This window comes from Gallus gallus, chromosome 10 (genome assembly GCF_016699485.2).
Source record: "Gallus gallus isolate bGalGal1 chromosome 10, bGalGal1.mat.broiler.GRCg7b, whole genome shotgun sequence".
Taxonomy (NCBI): Eukaryota; Metazoa; Chordata; class Aves; order Galliformes; family Phasianidae; genus Gallus; species Gallus gallus.
The window spans coordinates 8918611-8936355 of record NC_052541.1 but is presented as its reverse complement, the minus strand read 5'-3'; the positions used below and the strand labels follow the sequence as shown (position 1 = coordinate 8936355).

At 56.6% G+C, this 17745-nt stretch overlaps 2 protein-coding genes across 2 annotated transcripts; one reads left to right on the top strand and one right to left on the bottom strand.

The window, feature by feature from the left end:
• Nucleotides 1-427: 427 nt before the first annotated feature.
• On the top strand, nucleotides 428-2377 carry LOC121111646. Its single transcript, XM_040706974.1, has 2 exons — nucleotides 428-672; nucleotides 813-2377. The coding sequence occupies exons 1-2, from the start codon at nucleotides 428-430 to the stop codon at nucleotides 1600-1602; spliced, it is 1035 nt and encodes a 344-aa protein (XP_040562908.1). The 3' UTR covers nucleotides 1603-2377.
• An 11298-nt stretch (nucleotides 2378-13675) lies between these two features.
• On the bottom strand, nucleotides 13676-16846 carry BCL2L10 (BCL2 like 10). Its single transcript, NM_204522.2, has 2 exons — nucleotides 16398-16846; nucleotides 13676-14832 (listed from the first exon to the last, which is right to left on the bottom strand). Exons 1-2 carry the CDS (start codon nucleotides 16797-16799, stop codon nucleotides 14701-14703), a joined length of 534 nt encoding a protein of 177 aa, NP_989853.1. The 5' UTR covers nucleotides 16800-16846; the 3' UTR covers nucleotides 13676-14700.
• Nucleotides 16847-17745: the final 899 nt, after the last annotated feature.

The following is a 17745-nucleotide window of genomic DNA, read 5'->3' as shown; positions in this document are numbered from 1 at the left end:
GGACCGACTGCCAGGTGGTTTTGGCTGCTGGTCTGAGTACAACACATGCATATGATTACGTAGAAATATAGAAAGACATAGCTATGCAGATCTATCTTCTTCGTACGCACACCTGTATTTTCATACATTCGAGAAAGAAGGATGCATTTCTGAGCTGCAGCATATCTTTTACAGCGGGGCAACGTGATTTATATCTCTGCCATTAACATTTTCATTCAAGTAACTGCTTATTTATTCCTATAGCAGAGAAGCTGTTCTGACGACGTGGGAAGATGCCGTTTCTGAGGCAGCCAGGGCTCTCAGCAGCCTGCATTATTTCTGGCGGGACTGTCAGTTCTCCAAGCACCACTACCTCATTTTTAACGCAGATCTGTTGGAAGACATTTGGTCCATCCTGCTTTTGTCAGCCACGGGCAGCAAAGTAGCCATGGAGAGGCTGTGTGGAGAGACCACCACTCCATGCCCTGGAGCCGATGCCAGCAGCAGCCTGCTGTGTGCGCCGGGGGACAGAGAGCCCCAGCAGGCAGCCCAGCGCCCCGGGGAGAAGCCCGACCCCCACACAGGCAGCACGTGGGGGCACCGCGCTCCCACGGAGGCCACCTGTCCGGCTGCACACGCACACGTTTACCTTTGCTGGGCCGTACTTGAGGCCAGCCGGGCAGCGCACAGCTGGTGAGGGCAGGCTGCATTGAACGCCCGAAGCTGCAAGTGGAAAAGTCGTCGCCCCGGCAGTAGCGAGGTGAGTTTGTGCCAGCACAGAGCCTGGGGGCAGGCGGCGATGGCTGAGTGCTGCTGGAGCAGGGCTCGTAAAGGTGGGCAGCAGCACTTCTGAGGCAGACGGGCGTCTGCGGAGAGCAGCCAGCCGAAAACGGGAGCCAGCCCGCCCGCTTTTCTCGTAGGAGCGGCGACACGCGTGTTTCCGTGAGAGTAACAGCACGAAGCACCGCCGCCTGTCCGAACTGCGCCTCCCCGGCAGCCCACGAGCACCGGGCCGGCTGCGGGAGGGCTGCGGGCGGCAGCGCAGTGCCCCCCGGCGGCGGCAGCGCGGCCCCGCGGGTGCGGTGCTCTGCGGTGCGCTGCGGTGCGGCCGGGCGGGTGCGCTGCTGCTCCGGGCGGGCGCGGAGGGGAACGGCCGCCGGGCGGGGGGTCGGGGAACCGCCGCTCAAATGGCAGAATTGGCTTTTGGCATTTCCGCAGCGCTTTCGCGTCCTGCTCTGCGGTCACTTGACCCCGGCGCAGCTGATAGCGCCGTGTGACGCGGGGGCTGTCGCGGCCGTGACTCAGTGCCTCGTGTCGGCCCCATCTGCTGACTGCCCACGGGGGAACCACCCGCACCCCAAGAGCGGCCTTTCCCCGGCCGTGCTGCGACTCCGTCTCCAGCAGCGCAGTGCCTGCAGTCCGCACTCGCAGCACGCGGCTCTGCGGGGCTTTAATTCACCCCCGGCGCAGCACCCCATCCCATCCCGCATCCGTGACTCGAGCCGGGCTCTGCCACAGCGCCATCCGTGCCCTCGCTGCAAAGCAGCGCGGTGGCACGCAGCCCGACACCAGGCACGCATACGCTCGCTGCGCTGCGGGGCTCACTGTAGCACATTTGCATAGGGAAAGGCCGTGTCAGCCCTCGGCGGGCAGCACCGTCCCGGCCTCAGCCCGCTGCCGGCTGCAGCGCTGCCAGAACGCTTCTGCGGGCCAAGGTTAAGGGCTCTGGGAAAAAGAAAGAAATCTGCAAGCAGCAGACCGAAGCGTCTCTGAGCCGTGACCGTGTGCCACACAGCGCGCTCAGCTGACCGGACACGCTGGACTCATCGCTCTGAGCGGATGAGGACGGGGCCGGTTTGTGCAATTCGTGATAACAGCATTTTGCAAACGTGATGAAAATGTGTGGTAAACCCCAGGCAAACTGCAGCAGCCTGTGCACACAACCCGTGCAAAATAGGTGTGTCGGCACGGCCGGGCCCAGCTCTCCAACCCCGCTGTGCTGCTGCTCACAGCGCGGCACGGACCCAAACAGGATCTGAGGCCGGGCACCACGAGGCCACCGCTCACCCCTTTGGGACCCCGGCTACTGCTCCCACTGTTTGCAGTCCATGGGACAACGGCAGGCTGAGGAATGAGCCCAGGGCACACTTTACAAAGTCTTCGTGGAGGCAGAAACCCGCTGCTCGGGACCCAAAACCCAGCTGTGGGTTGGGGGCAGCCACAGTTGTCCTCATGAGCTGTGCCTGCAGCACTGGGGCTGCCCCACGCCGTTGCCTACAGCCTCCTGCTTCTGGCTCCGAGCTACAGCGACAGCTTTCAGAGTCCTGGGTGGCGAGAGGTGAATGCCCACCCAGCTGCAGCTGCTCTCAAGGTTCAGAAATAAATGCTTTTGGACTTACTTTTTTGTTGTTGTTGTTGTTATCTCCTTGAGAACACTTTGAAGGCTTCAGATAAGATTATGGCCAGTTATGAAGGGAAGAAAGAGTTCACCTCACGGTATATTTTTGGACCAACAATCCAAGGCAAACAAGGTTTAGCAACCTCTCTGCTTTGGGATCCCAGTAATTCATCCCGATGCTGTAAAACCGACACGCAGGCAGGTCAGCTCAGCGTCTGGGCAGGGTCCCACCTGCCCCCATCACCTGCTGGCTGAGGCCCCCAGGGGGCCCTTCAGCACCCTGCCCAGGACGAGTGCTGGATGGCCCCGACTCCCGCGACAAGTCCTCCTGCAGGGAGCTGCTATTTCAGGCCTCCCTCCTGACCCTGCGGCCCTCGCCACCCGCTGGCCGTGCACGTGGCGCCGCTGCGGCGCTGCCCGGCTGCAAGAAAAGGAGGGGAAGGTAAAATTCCTGTGCCCGCACAGCAGTGTCTTTTTATAGCCCAGGGATGAGGTTTTGTACTCTGCTCCTATTTTCCATGCAGACAGTAAACAGGAAGACCAGGCTGACCTGGCTGAGCGGCTCATTTGGGAGCGTGGCATGGACACCTGCGTGGGCTGTGCCCACCGGGCCTTGCCGAGCCCGTCTGCGTCTTGAGCTCTGGGTGCTGCTTGCTGGGCACCAGGACAGCCCCACAGCACCTGCAGGAGAGGACAACACCACAAACAAATGAGTGAGTGGCCAGCAGAGCAGCGGCGGGATGCAGGGCACAGCAGTGGCCTCCTGTCACAGTCACAAGGCTCAGGCCAGCAGGGGAAGCTTTCTCAAGTGCCTCATAGGAACACTGCACGGCCACTGCCCAGATCCATCAGATGGGGCTGATTTGCCCCTGACAGCAGAAGGCCCTGTGTGCGGGCTGAGGGCTGTTGGCATGCAGTGCTGCCTATTCCTTTGGTACCGCCTGAGGTCACATCAGGAGAGGCTCAAGAGGATTTGTACAGTAACTTTCAGGTTGGCTTGGTTTTGATCCACTTCCAAAACGGACAGAGAAAGTAAATGACAAACAGAAATTGGATGCCAGAACACGAGTGCACTGCACACACATTTCTATTTGTGCGGTGCCAGGACATCCGTGAGAACCGTGGCTGCAGCCCCTGTGCAGCAGAACACAGCCCCTGTGCAGCAGGATGCAGCCCCAGTGCCCAGGCCTGCAGCTGGCAACCTGAGCACCGGTGTGACAAACCACCGGCCTCCCTGGGCCACGGCAGTGAGTGCCTTCAGCCATCAGCCTTCCGTCTGACCTTGTGTGTATCTCCTCAGAGGGTGACAAATAAAAGCATTGCAGATCAAAGCACTCAGCACCGAACTCGCCCCAGCGATAGCGCCGCGCTGATTTACAGCTGCTGAGCTCACACAGGAGCTGCGCCGGCTGCTGAGGGCCCAGCGAGGTTACAAAGTGCTCATTGTCCCTGAGGGATTCAGGAAAGCAGGAGACGGCCACACTGAGAGGATGTGCTTCAGCATGTGCTTATTTCCTTACAAACACCAGTTGCCTTCTCTCCCAGGAGCTCAGAGCCACGGGCTCCTCCTGAGGCACACACACACATTGCCACTCTGCAGCCCCTGCTCCCAACCACCCCGCTCTGCTGCAAAAGCACACTGCCCAGTGAGACCTGCTGGGGAAACACCTTCAGCAAGAGCAGTGCGAGCCCTGCAATCCATGGGCCCTGCAATCTGTAGGCCCTGAGATCCATGAGCCCTGCAATCCATGAGCCCTGCAATCCATGAGCCCTGCAATCCATGAGCCCTGTGATCTGTGAGCCCTGCAATCCATGGGCCCCGCCAGGCAGCAGCATGGGTGGTTGCCATCCCAGCAGCACCTCAGCATTACCGTGCTGCTCTGGCGCGTTAGGGACACGCACGTAGGGACACCACAGAGCTGACACCGCCCCGTTGCCCACATACCACTCTCGACACCATTTTACTGGAAAGCCTCGCTGCCCTGAAATAGCGGTGGCACTGAAATAGCTGTGGCACTGAAATAGCTGTGGCTGGGCTGTGGCGGGCCCTGACGGAGTGAGGCCTCACCCCGCTTCCTCCGCGGATATCAGTTCTGCGAAGCAACCCACGCCTGCACGGCTGTCCCAGCCCCGTGTCCCAGCGGCGGCTGAGGCTCACAGTGAGGACAGGTTGAGCCGGCTCCACAGCCACAGTGCCAGCACAGCCAGGGGTGTGTGGGGACCTCTGGTGCTCCCCGGCCGTCGTCCCACAGGTGTGCATCAGCTCGCAGGAGAGACGCGCTAGCAAAATTCCCCAGAGATTATGTGGGGGATTTTACTGGAGGGCGATTTAATTGTTCAGCTGGGCTCACTGTAAACCTATAAACTCCACCTGCGTAGCTAATTGCATCAAGAGATTGTTATAAAAAACGTGACTCCGACATTTGTAACCAAACACGTATGGTGCTGAAGGCTGGCAGGGCCCATCTGCAGGTGCCGTGGGGCAGGATGAGCCCTGCCGTCCCCTGTCAGAGTCCCAGGATGGGGCCCTTCCACATCTTGTGGATGCGGTAGCAATGTGATCTACTCAATTTAGAAGCAAGAGCAGCTACACATACAGCCAGACTGTTTGTGAGGCCCTGAACAACCTAACATGACCGCGTCGGACTCCTCTGTCTTTGCACAGCTCCTTCTTATTTGCTGCATAGAGCAAGGGCAGGGCAGCTGCTCCATTTCCCAGCAGTCCCCCATCCCACCCCACTCCCCTCCCAGCGCTATGGCCCCATACCTGCACCCATTGCCAAGTAAATCAGCCAGCCCTGCTCCCCCTGCACACCGTGCATCACCAGCCCCACATGCACTGCTGCTGCCAGCCGTCGTCTGGAAACTTCTGCCCTGCCTGAGCAGCCAGCGAGCACCCAGAGCCCTGCTGAGATTAGAGTGACACCGAGTCACCAAAAAAAGGAGGCTCAGCACCTTTGTTTCACACCGCTTTTCAGTCTTTGCCTTTTAGAATTCCAGATGATGAGGAAAATAAATATTGGAAGATCATCCTTTGTATCTCATGATCAGATCACAAGCTCGCATGTGACTTGGGATGGAAAAACAAGTCTTTCCAGCAGATGTCAAAGGCAGCTAGCGCGTCGCAGACTGCTGTACCTTGGTGTTTGCTGCCAAAGTCAGTTCCTTGTGCATCTTTGAGGTAAAGAAACCTCATGATTCATCAGGATCTTACTCTAATTAAAGCAAACTGCTCAGATGACTTTCATTTTAGCTTTGCCTGTTTGGCAACCCCGAGTGCAATATGTATGTAACAATAAATAGCAGCCCTCAGCCACTGTTTTGTAAACAGGCTTGAGCATTGGAATGGCAAGGGCAGGTTTTGGAGTCTCCCTGTAAGTCATGTGCTTGGATTGAGCAAAAAGCTTCTCGCCGGCTTTGAGCAAAGGGACAGAGCAATTTGGAGCCCAGGTGTTGCAGAGAACGAAGGTGTGCCGAGCAGCACCTGTGCCACAGAGGAGCCACGCAGAGGATGACTGCAACCACATGGCACAGACTCGAGAGGGGATGTCAGGTTTATGGAGAGGCTGAGTTTCCTCAGAGCTCTGAAACCCACAGAAGGTGCAGGGAAAGGCAACTGCCCCTCCAGCAGCTCCTCTCCTTTCACCAGGTCACCCAGTGCTCAGGATGGGAAACACAGCAACTGTGAGCGAGGCTCTGCCCGAGCCGCACGGCCGATAAGCTGTGACATTGCATCCAGGCGGCCCCGCTGCAGCCGGCATCACATGATGGGTCAGCAGTTCATGGGAAGTGGTGGGCTGAACGCTTGAAAGAAAACACAACTTGCTTCAGCCAGCTCCCTCTCCACAGGAAACAAAAAAAACAAAAACTGGAGCTGAACTCCGGCAGTTTGGGTTTGACCGGACTTATCTTGCCTGAGGCCTGCGTCTGACCCAGCACCCAGCTCTGAAACACTACAGAGAAGGGACTCAGTCCAGGGCAGGGTGATGGGGAGGGAGAAAACGTCAGTGCACGCCCGCCTGCAGCGGGGAAGAAGAGGGGACCACGTAGGGCATTCGCCCTCCTGCAGCCGGGGCAGCCCCGCTCTGCCCATGCCTGGCAGGACATAAAACTGGCACACGGCCACATGGGGTCAGCGTGGTGCCTGGCAACACACACATCCCCCAGGCGTGGGCATCCCCTGGATGCGGGTTGCAGCCCCGGCATCTCCTGGGTGTGGGATGCAGCCCGGTACCGGTGGGAGCAGCAGCACTGCCCACATTCCCACACCACCAGGCTCGTGCCCGGGGCAGCCATCTCCCTGTGTTCTGTGTGAGTGGCAGCATGCAGTTTTTTTCTCCCTTTGTCCCAGCATCACAGACAATTGCGCAGCTATTTTTAAAGAGGCTTTTCTTTTCCCCTGCAGAGCAGCCTGAATGGCTTTCCCTCCCATGCCCGGAAGCGCGCTGAGCCCGGACGTCTTGTCTCATTGTGATGGGAAAGGTTATCAAAAGTACAAAACAAAAGTGAAATTATCCGCTGACATTCCTGTGACTAAAATAGCCACGCTGACGTTACAGCAGGGAGCGGAAGTCCCGGGACACAGGCTGGCCTGCTGCAGCCTGGCAGCCAGCTGACACCAGGCTGCTGTGAGCCCACGTGCGGCGAAGAGCTCCTGCCTTAGAAGACGGGGGTCATACAGCGTGTAAGGGACTGCCACAGCTCCCTGGGCAGCGAGGCAGAAGCTCACAATGAGCAGCTGCTGCTGGCCTCCAAACCGAGCGCAGGCCTGAGACCCAGCTGGGGACGGCGGCACTGGGGGATGCTTGGGTACCACACAGCCTTTGTGATGGCCTCGGGAGTCCAAGCCTGAAGGAGAGGGCTTGTGCTCGTGGGGTGAAGAACGAGTTCCCTTCAGAGCACACTGCTGTCATCTCAGATGCATCTCCTGTGAGGGAAACGAGTACCAGAAGTGCTGAAGCAGAAACCGAGGAATGTGAAAAACAGGGGAAAGCTTTACTTCCCCCGAACACACGGTAAAACATTTACCCACATTGTCCGAGGCCTTTTCAGAACAAGCAGAGCCCTGCACCGCCCGCCAAAGCCCGGATTCTTTCTGAAGGAGGTGGAAGGCCCCTCTCCACTCAAGGCAGCGCAGTGCCTGTGGACGCCCGGAGCACTGTCCCTGTGCCCACGGGGATGGCCCGGCCGCCAGCAGCAGGCTGCACTGAGGCCTTCCTGCCTTTGTTGCCTGGTACGGCTTTATCGCTGTTAAAACACTGCGTTGCTGGGACTCCTTCCCCCTTCTTAAATGTCAACTTGAAAAGAAAAATTTGGGAAAGGTCACTTAGCAGAGAGCCTGGAATAACTCCAGCCACTTGGATAAACACACGGAGGGTCAGCTGCAGTGAGAGGGGATTTTAAGCATGGTATTTACCTGTGATGAACACGTGCTGTGTTTCTGAAGGAGGGTGAGACTCTATGTACCTTGCAGAAGGCAATCAATCTGCTCATCAACCACCCACCTGCTGCAGGACTCCTTAACCCTTTGGCACACCCCAGGCAAGAGGGCGCATCTCTCCGCTGGCACGGTGGGACACAGCCCTGTGGCTGGGGGAACCCAGCCCTGCCCGGCTGGTACCCACACAGAACACAGCAACTGCACTGTCCCACGAGCTACCTGGGGCAGGAGCCAGGCCAGCTGCATGTGCACTGTGGCTGCGTCATGCCAGCAGCCTTCCCAGGCAGGTGGTGAGTTCTAGGAGAGCAGCAGGACCTCCAGTACAGGCACAGAGAGGGGGCCCTGCACAGCCGAGCCCCATGTTCTCCTTGAAAGAATTCATCTTTTTGTGGAATTCAGTCTCTAAAAAAAAAAAAAAAAAAAAAGCAAGCAAGCCTTCCACAAGCTTGCAGCAATATTTTGACTGTAAATAATCTAGGGAGCAAGGTCACATTCCCAAGCAGAAGCGTAGCAGGGGAAGGGCGGTGCGTGCTGCACAGGAGGCCAGCAGCCCGCATGCACCCAGTGCGGGGCCCAGGGAGCCTGGCTGGGGCCTGGGGGATGGCAGGGAACCTCAGGGAGAAGGAACAGGGGTGTGAAGACAAGATGTAGAATGGTTTCATCTCTCCTTTGGCAGCAAGCTGCTGCCCTGCTCTGCTCTCAAGCGCTCTGGGCTTCCGTGCAGCCTCGGACATTGCTACAGCAGCCCAGGGAGGCCAGAAGCAGTGGATGGCTGTCAGTGAGGAAGGTGTTGTTTTACCTGAGTCTCACCAAGAGCAATACACAGACCCTAGAAGAGTGTTTTTTCTTCCTACGTACTCAGGCTAGGTTTGCTCTATGAGAAATCAACTTTATTTCTGAAGGCTGGGGAAGGGTAACGCTGCCATGGCAGAAAGCTGCGTGCATGAAGAGCAGCAAGAGCACACTGAGGGCACTGTGCTGCTTCACACCACTGCAGAGTGAGCAGTCAGCCCCTGCCTACACCAGCTGCAGCCACACACAGAGAGGTGTCCGTGCTGAGGGGGCCGGGGAGCTGCTGCGTGTATGTGTTGTGTTCCCTAGGGCATGGTGGGAGAGGAAAGAACAATATATAGCAGACCGTGCACATATGTTACAGACTGTTCAAATGCCAGACAGCTCAGCAGTTCCTGTGGAGTTTTGGGACGGAAACCACTCACTGACACAGCAGGGCCATGTTCCACCACAGAGGCAGTGACCACGCACTGCTGTCCTGCACATGGCTCTGGGCTGCCCCCGCTCCCATCACCTCCACTTTATCATGTTATCTTAGTGAGAGCAGTGGATTTCCTTCTCGCTCATGCCCTGCAGTCACCTGAAAGCCATGCAACCACCACCCATCCAGCACAGCTCTGCTGCAACACCCCTTCACAGACAGTGCACACTGCTTATGTTCCCAGCACCGTCACAGCTCTGAGCACAGCACCTGAGGATGAAGTGGGGACAAGCTACCCAAAAACCAGCAGCAGTGACCCTTGCAAGCCACTCTGCCAGCTGAGTTGGCAGTTTGGGACAGGGGGTTGGGGACACAGCAGGTGGAGCACACAGCCCTGGCAGGACACCGTGCCTGCATGCAGCTCCAGGCCAGCAGGGACGTGGGATACCCAGCAGCCAGGCAGCAGCACCCAGCCAGCATGCCCAGAAGAGCCTTGCTGGCAGCTCCTGGCTGGCTTCTGGGGCAACAGGAGTGAGAAGCTCCCTGCATCACAGAGCCTGTTCCACCTGTATTTCAGGAGCATCAAATGGGCTCAAAAAGCTTCATAATTAACACTCAGAAATTAAAGTAGTCTGGGATTCCTTCAAAGATACTAATAATCACTAGTAAGAAAACAACCAGCTTGGTAGTGCACTGAAGCCTTTCTGTCTGGCACTCAGAAGAAGCCCAGCACTTCTGGGCTTTCAGTACTGCACACTGCAGACCAGCACGAGCTCATGGCTTTGGCACCCCGCAGCACCGCAGCTCTCCAGCCACCGTGCCTGCTGCTCCCGGAGCTGCAATGCAGCACTGCACTCCCACGAAGCTGGAGCAAAGCAGGCCATCGGTCCCCAGCCAATGCTGCTTTCTAAAAGCCACATTTTAAAAAAGAGACGGTATCAAGAAAGCTGTAAACAGGGCGTGGAGTTCCTGCTGTTACTCGCTATATGCTGATCTGTTCAGAAACAAACAAAAGAGCATGTTCAGTTAAACACAGGAACTCCCTCAAGTGAATTATTGTCATAGGTCAGAATCATTGAAAGGATTAAATCCAGAGGACAGCAAAAACTTCCTGCAGCGCACACAGTGGCTCTCTGAGGACGTGCGTCGCAGTGTCTCTTTCCAGAGGAGAGCTGGATTTCAATCTCCCTGCTAGTCAGCACGATCCCTTGCTGAACTACAGCTGCCATTTCTGTAGGCATAACTCTCACCTAACAGATGTGTAATGCTCGGACATACTGCAGGTGAACATTCTGAAACCACAAGACTGCCCATTTTCTAGTATCAGTTACACAACGCCATGCTAGGAACTCACCGCAGGCTGCGCAGAAACAAGTGACCTATTTGAACAGGAGCCCTATTTGAGAAGGGAAGTCAGATCCTGCCCTCCTCATCTCGTTTGAATAAAGCAAACAGGCTGAGCCCAGGTGGAGAAACTGCAGTGAAACCATCTTGTGAGCTCAGCACAGAGCCGATTTCCTGACTTCTCACACTTGACTTCAAGTAAATCAGGAAGCTTGTTCAACTCTGTTCTCACTTTGGGGCTTCTCAATCCTTACTAGAAGTCTGAGGGCAGAACTGTTTAAGCGGTCCCAGTAGCAGCGGCATTTATGAAGGAGGTGCACCACGACTGTCTAAACATGAAGGCAGGTCACATCCCAGCCATGCTTACTTCCCCACCGCACATCTCCTGGTGGCCAGGAAGAGGGGGCTGGAGGCTCGTAAGGAATGCAGCCAGAGAAACAGAAGTGAAACCCAGAGGTCTGCTTTCAGTATCCACACTGAATGAGCATGAGAACTTGGGAGATTACATGAATAAATGCCACATGCTTGATCTCACTTCCTTCCAGAGGCTCAGCTGCCCCATGACACATCTGGCAGGGCTGCCCCCCAGGCTGGGAGCACCGTCCTGCAGGACCACGTTGTGTCCCCATCAGCTCCTGCAGGCAGAGATGGACACAGCCCCAGCACCTTCAGCAGGACACAACAGACCAGATTCTTTGCATACCATAGCAAAGTTGCTTAAAAACTGACATACAACACCATCTGGGAATTCATGTTTTTTGAATGCACTACAGCATCTCAGTTTTCCCCCCCCTCAAGTAGAAAAGGGAAGCGCTGGCTACTTAAATGCCTTGGGCAGCCCAATCAATAGATTTCTCTTTTTGTTAATTAGAAGGCAGCTGGGCTCCCTCAGCAGCACCGCAGCCTTTGCCAACGCTCACAATGAATGCCCCTTCACAAGGAAATAGTGCTGAGCAGGTGTGGTGCCAGGAGATAACGCTAACGGCTCCAGGAAGACTGTTGTGAATGCCAGTGTGGGCTGGGAATGCTGCCCTCCAGCCTCCCAGTCCTGCAGAAAGTTCCCAGCATAGCAGAACACGAAGTGCTCTGACCTGGCATTGGCAACCAAGCGACGAGCACACAACTCCAGGTCAAAAAATACCAGCAAACCAAAGGGATGGGTGCAAGGATGGAGGGCAAGCAAGGCTGGGTGAGCACCAATGTGGGACACCAAGGGTCAAAGGGGACTCCTGACCTCCCAGGAGAGCAGCTCTGAGGCCTCAATGGAACCCATGGCAATTACTGTGCTAATTGCCACACAGGACCAGGCCTGTCACCTCATGCACCCGCCTGCAAAGTACACAAACACTGGAGATCTGAGAGCCGTAATCAGGATTAGACACAGTGCCTTGCTCAGCCACCACCTAGTTTCCTTCTGTATTTGAAGAAAGGAACAGCTGAGTCCTGCTTCCCTTTTCTGAGGAAGGAAAGGGGACGAGAAGCAGTTCTCAATTGAAACACAGTACTTCATTGAGACAAACAGTCAGACTGAATCTGAAAAAAAAACAATGAGAAGGATGAATTAGCCTGAATGGCCCCGAGGTCAATGGCACTCCCACAAGGCAGGCCATGGCGCTCCATCCCGCGGCAGCCGTGGGAGCTGTGGCTGCCCTGGGTCAGTTGCTCCACCCCATAGCGCTCAACACCCGCACAGGAGTCAGGAACCAGCAGGCACATGCCCGACTTCTTTGGAGCACTGGGACAGGCACAGCTATGTGTGATCCCTCCCAGCCTTTCTAAACCACCTTGGTTTCATCTAGCTCCCAGGAGACCTACCCCTAGCTTCTTGGGTGCCAAAGAAGAGTGGCAAATGCTTTCCAAGCTGTACCTTTTACACCACAGACTGACAGGACTTTATTCAAGGACGCTTCCAGACTGTTTTTCTTCTTGTCTCAAGCACACTGTGGAACAGCAGCATTATATCCTCTCTGGCACTGCTTTGTGTGGCCTGCCGGATCAGGTTACGCTGGAAATCAAGATACAGGTATTTTCCTCTTTGCCCTGCTTGATACTGGGAAGACAATGAGACCCACAGCAGGACATGCACTACGTGACCTCTGCTCAGAGCGCTTCTTGCCCTGCTGCTTGCTTTGCTCTTCCATGCACATCCCCCTAAGCACTCTGCTTTGGAAACTACCTCTGCTTCCCAGCATTAGTCAGCTTACGCCCACTGCAGCGAGTTTCAAGCAGCTCCTTGCTGCCAGAGATGGAGGAAGGCACCCAGGGGCACCAAGCTCTGCTGGAGCAAGCTGGGCTGCCTGTGTGGGACCTTGAGGAGGCACAGAGCACGCCGCAGGGTCTTAATCCTTTTGCTGAGGAGCCAAACCAGGGTTTAGAGAACTGGAAGTCAGAGAACAAGCGGACATTTGTTCAGAGCAAGCAGCGTGAGGGGGAGTACTGCGAGTTTCTTCCCGCCTCCATGGGACTTACCGTCTCTCAATGTTCCTTTTTGTTGTTCTCCCTGCGTTTGTGTTCCCTCAGCACAATGGGGCTCTATGTAACTGGACCGCAGCGCAGGCGGCTGCAGCCCGCAGCCCTCCTCGGCCCATCAACCGGGGAAAGGAGCACAGTGATGCCGCAGGACACGGCCATGCTGATCCTGCTGCCAGGCTGGTGTGCCCAGGTCTGTCACCCCGAGCAGCACGGCCACCTGAAGGGCCTGCAGAGCGGCCCTTTGGATGGCCACGGAGCTGGCCCAGCAGCAGCTGCACCCTGTAACATGCACCAGACCATCAAAGGCAAAGAAAGGGGCAGCCCTGGGAACTGGCTGTGTCACAGGAGTGTGAAATGGCTTTAAAAAAAGCTTGCAGTTGCTCAGGTATTACTAATTTGAGAAGGGCTGAATTCAGTCAGCAATTGCTCAGTCATTATCACACCAAGCAGAAACTCGTTTCAGTAGAGGAAAAAAAAAAAAAAAAGCAAATGTGAAAGAGAAAGGCAGCAGCAACTCAGTCGAGAAGAAACGAAAGCTCTGCTACCCTGCACAAGTAGGAGCAGCTCCCGGACGAGCCTCTCAGTACCCAGCTAGGGAAAGTTTCAGCTTGAGAAGCCATAGGGTTACTTCCAGTCGTAGCAGTGAAGCCGGCCTTTTGGTCTGGATCATCTGTGAGGGCAGCCCTGCCCCTACAGCTCTGAGCTCAGCACCCCCCTGCAGCGGGGATGGCATTCACCCTGCTCTGTGCCACACAGCTCCCCCGGGTCAGCTCAGCACATCGAGGTGGGATGCAAACTGATCAACCCAGGAGGATTTTAAAAAGTTAGGTTTTCTTGAAAATAAAAATACTTAACATTTATTCACCATTTTAAGTCACCACTGTAAAATTGTACACGCTGTAAGTAACCCAGGAACGTTATTAAAAGCTACCAGAAACAGAAGGCAATTTGTACAACCATGGAAAGAAATACACAGCATGTTGGAAATAGAGCCAAACATTTCTCAAACAAGACAACGCCTGATACACATCAGAGTGAGAAGAACCAGCATTAGAAATGAAGGTCTAAACAAAAATAAAGATGTCATGGCTACAAGTATTATACAGTGATAAATACTTCAAAAATATATTATGATATATGGAAATTCTCGTTTTGTAAGGGAAATCCAGAGAAATTCCAGCCTCCACTGGATTTCACTATACCAATTAAGGTTTAATATTTAAATTCCTTTCAGTAAGAACTGGAACTGCAGCCATTACTGTCCTGTATCAACACTTCTACTCTTGTAGTGTCATGAAATCGGCCTTACATTACACCAAGCCATAATGCCTCTCATCACAGGTGCTAACTGCTCTAAACCAACCAACGAGTTGCCCTTCAGTAACAAGTGCTGGGCACTGCGTGTGAAGCCACAGACCGTGTTCTATCGGTCGGTGTGAGGCCACGTTACAGTATGAATGGCAGGCGAGGTCTGGGACTGCCTCCATGTAAATGCCTTGAACACAGGGTTTAGTTACGAGTCCACCATAGCTTTCTCCTAGCATGACATTGAGCACTCAGAAGTTACAGTACACGAACCATGGTAATGTTTAGGTCAAACGTTCAAAAGAAAGTCCAGAGGATGTTTGGAGAAGACACGTTGTGAACACGCACAAATGGTGGGTTGGTACACGTTTGTGCTGTTACTGGGTAGCGAGTGAAGCTGTCTATAGCCAAGGGTTTGGTGAGAGAGTTTTCTGAGCCAGTTTAAAAATATAAACTTCTTCTTAGAGGATCTGTTCCATAGAAAATAGAATGCAATCTGATAAAACAGTTCTGAGGGTACTCTCCCCATTGCAAGATCCATCCATCAGCCTACCGCACCACCAAGAGAAAAGCTAATCCTGCTATTCCAAACCCTGCCGCTGCCATGATGGCATTGCTTAAGGTACTGTTCTGGTCAGCTGGTTGGGAGCCATGTCTGCCGAAGAAGCGACAGAAGCCGTCCTGGAAAAGCAAGAGAAAGGACATTGAGTGGGTTGGCTTAGCAATCAGTCATTTTTTCTTTTAAACACGCCTTTGAGTACAGTTGGGTTCACAATCCCAGCACAGCACCTGTCAACCACAGAAATCCCATCACGAAAGCCTAAGCCCTGTTGTCTTCAGCACACAAAATGCTTTGTGTGAGCTCACACGGGAGACAACTGGAAGCAGTGGCTCCGTGTGTTTGTGTGCCTCGCTCAACAATTGCAAACGTCTTATCGAGATCCTCAACATGTCACTACATCATTTTCAGCCTTTTAAGCAAGGTTTTGGTCACAGCTGCCAGCATTGTTACCCCATTCAAGTTTCAGAAAGTATTTGAAACACAGGATATGGAAATTTCCACTTGAAAGCCAGGAGCCTGAAGCCGGTCCCATCCCGGTCGATGCACGACTCTGATTACATACTCCGTTGGAAGGGCCAAGTGGATGCTGCTCAGCACTGACCTATGACAGAGCAGAGCTGGCAGCTGCTCCACCAGATCTTTATTCACGATAATCAGAAGTGGCAGTCATACAAGTCCAGATGGTCGTGTTTGAACTCCGCTCAGCAGATGTCTATGTAAACAAGTTATACTCTTGATTTCTTCCGGAACTTTGTTCTTTACACTTTAATTTCTGCCAACAGGCAACGCGATTTTGCTAAATGACAGTTTACATTGTAGCCAACCACCATGCTGTCCTCAGCACCCAGATGGAGGGGCGACCATTGGAAAACCAACTTCCTTTTGGAAGTTCTCCTTTCCTCTGGAAAAGTCAACACAGCCAACAGCTCATCCCCCCTCCCTTCTGACTTCTGTGCTTCCCTGCACTGGCATCAAATAGTCTGCTAGTGTGGAAGACGGGGAACTTATAGTTCTGGAGGATACATGGCGTTATCTTTGGGAAGGCAGGCAGAGCTGCACAGATGCCCTCAGCACTGCGCGTTGATCACGGATCTCGTGGCAGAGAAGCGACAGCAGCTGCAGCTCCACATTGCCATCGACTCTACGCTGCCACGTGCATTAAGGCTGTCGCCCACACTGCCACGAGACCCCAACCCGACCGGCTCTGGAACGAGAGGGCACCAGAGCAGCACTCCTGGCGGCCGGTGACTTCGCTCCCGAGCGCATTCAGGGATGCACGTCAGTACCGCACGTCTAAAGCGGACCCACAGCAGCCGTTCTCCGGGTGGCTCTCCTGGGAACACGGCAAACCGCGCCCCTGAGCCGAGCAGCACCGCTCCGGTGCGTTCCGAGCGCGGCCGTGAGCCACGGCACGGGGCACCGACAGCCACCCTAAGGACTCGCACGTGCCGCTACCACAGCCGTGCGGCGCCCTTCGGACGCGCCCTCCCGCCCCCCGGCGCGGCGGTCCCCGCGGGCAGGCGGGAGGGCGCGGCACTGTGCTGACAGCTCTGCCCACCGCCCCGACCGCGCCGCGCCGCGCACCGCCGGCTCCGGGCCCCCACCCGCGCCGCTCCCCGGCCCGCGGGCACCGCTCGGCGCCGGGAGCCGCCCCCGCCCCCGGCCCCGGCGCGGCCCCGCTCACCCATCCGCCGTGCTCCTCCAGCCACTCGCCCTGCTCCTCGGCCAGGTACGCGGCCAGCGCGGCGGCCAGGCGGCTCGGCCCTTCCTCGCAGCCGCTCTCGGCCAGCGCCGCCGCCAGCGTGCCGGTGAACACCACGAGCGCCAGCAGCCGGCCCCAGTTGAGGCCGCCTTCGGCCTCCAGCTGCGCCGCCACCTTCCGCAGCAGCGCCGCCGCCTCCCGCGGCTCGGCCCGCGCCAGCGGCGCGCAGGAGCGGAAGAAGGGCCGCTCTCGGCGCTCCAGCTCGGCCGCCGCCCGCCGCAGCTCGGCCGCCGTGGCGCTGGGAGGCAGCGCGGCGCCGCCGGCGCGGTGCTGGAAGTAGTCCTCCAGCAGCAGCGCCGTCTCCTCCTTCAGAGAGCCCGGCATGGCGGCGGCCCGGGGCGGCTGCGGGCCCGCAGCAGCTGCCGCCGACTAAGAGGCGGGGTGGCCCCTCCGCCCCCGCCGCCGCCCGCGTGGCCCGGCCCGGCCCGGCCCTCTCCCTCCGCCCCGCCCCGCCCCGCCCCGCCCCTCCCTCAGCCCGGCGGCGGCTCCGCGCGGTGCCTTTGTCGCGTGGCGGTGCACGCGGTGCCGGGCGTGGGGCCGCTTCGCGCTTCCCCGCGCGCTGTGCCCGGCCTGCCGGTCGCGCCCGAGGGGCTCCGCGCTGCGGGGCTGTGGAACGGGCGCCGTTTGTGTCCGTCGAAGAGATGCGGCCGGATGGCGGCGGGCAAACGGACGGCGGGTGGGACGTGGGACCGGGGCGCTTCGCTACAGCTGATGAAAGGGCAGAGAACAAAAGCAGCCCGAGGCGGTGCTGCTCCGTAACGGCCCCCCGAGTGCCCGTGCGGGACGGCTGCACTGCCCCACGCCTCTGCAGCGCTGCGGATGAGTTGGGCGCTCTCACACGGCCGTCCCCGCTGAGCCCCCTTAGCGAACCTAAAAATAGAGCTGGACTCGATCCTGTTGTAATCTCTCAGATCGCTATCGAGAACGGCCCGGTTTCAGAGCCACCACTAAGGCAAAGTCTTGGTTTTACATCCCCATATTTGGTGCTTTTTGTTTTGCTTTTAACCGGGGAAATCTGGTCTGTGTTTATGCGCCGGAGCTGCGGCTGGAAGGCAGCACAGCTTTGCGCCAGGGCTTTTTGCTTTTGCAACTCGGGTTTTCCATACGATTGTTGATCCCGGAGCAGGAATTTCCTATTGCATTCCTCAGGGCAGGAGAGCAGAGGGAGAGGCTGCCATCGCTCCGGCAATTTCCTCTTCCACCCTTCCTGTTTATACGGCGTTTGTTCGGCAGGACGGGGCCGCCTGTCAGTGACTGCCGCTCCCTCGGC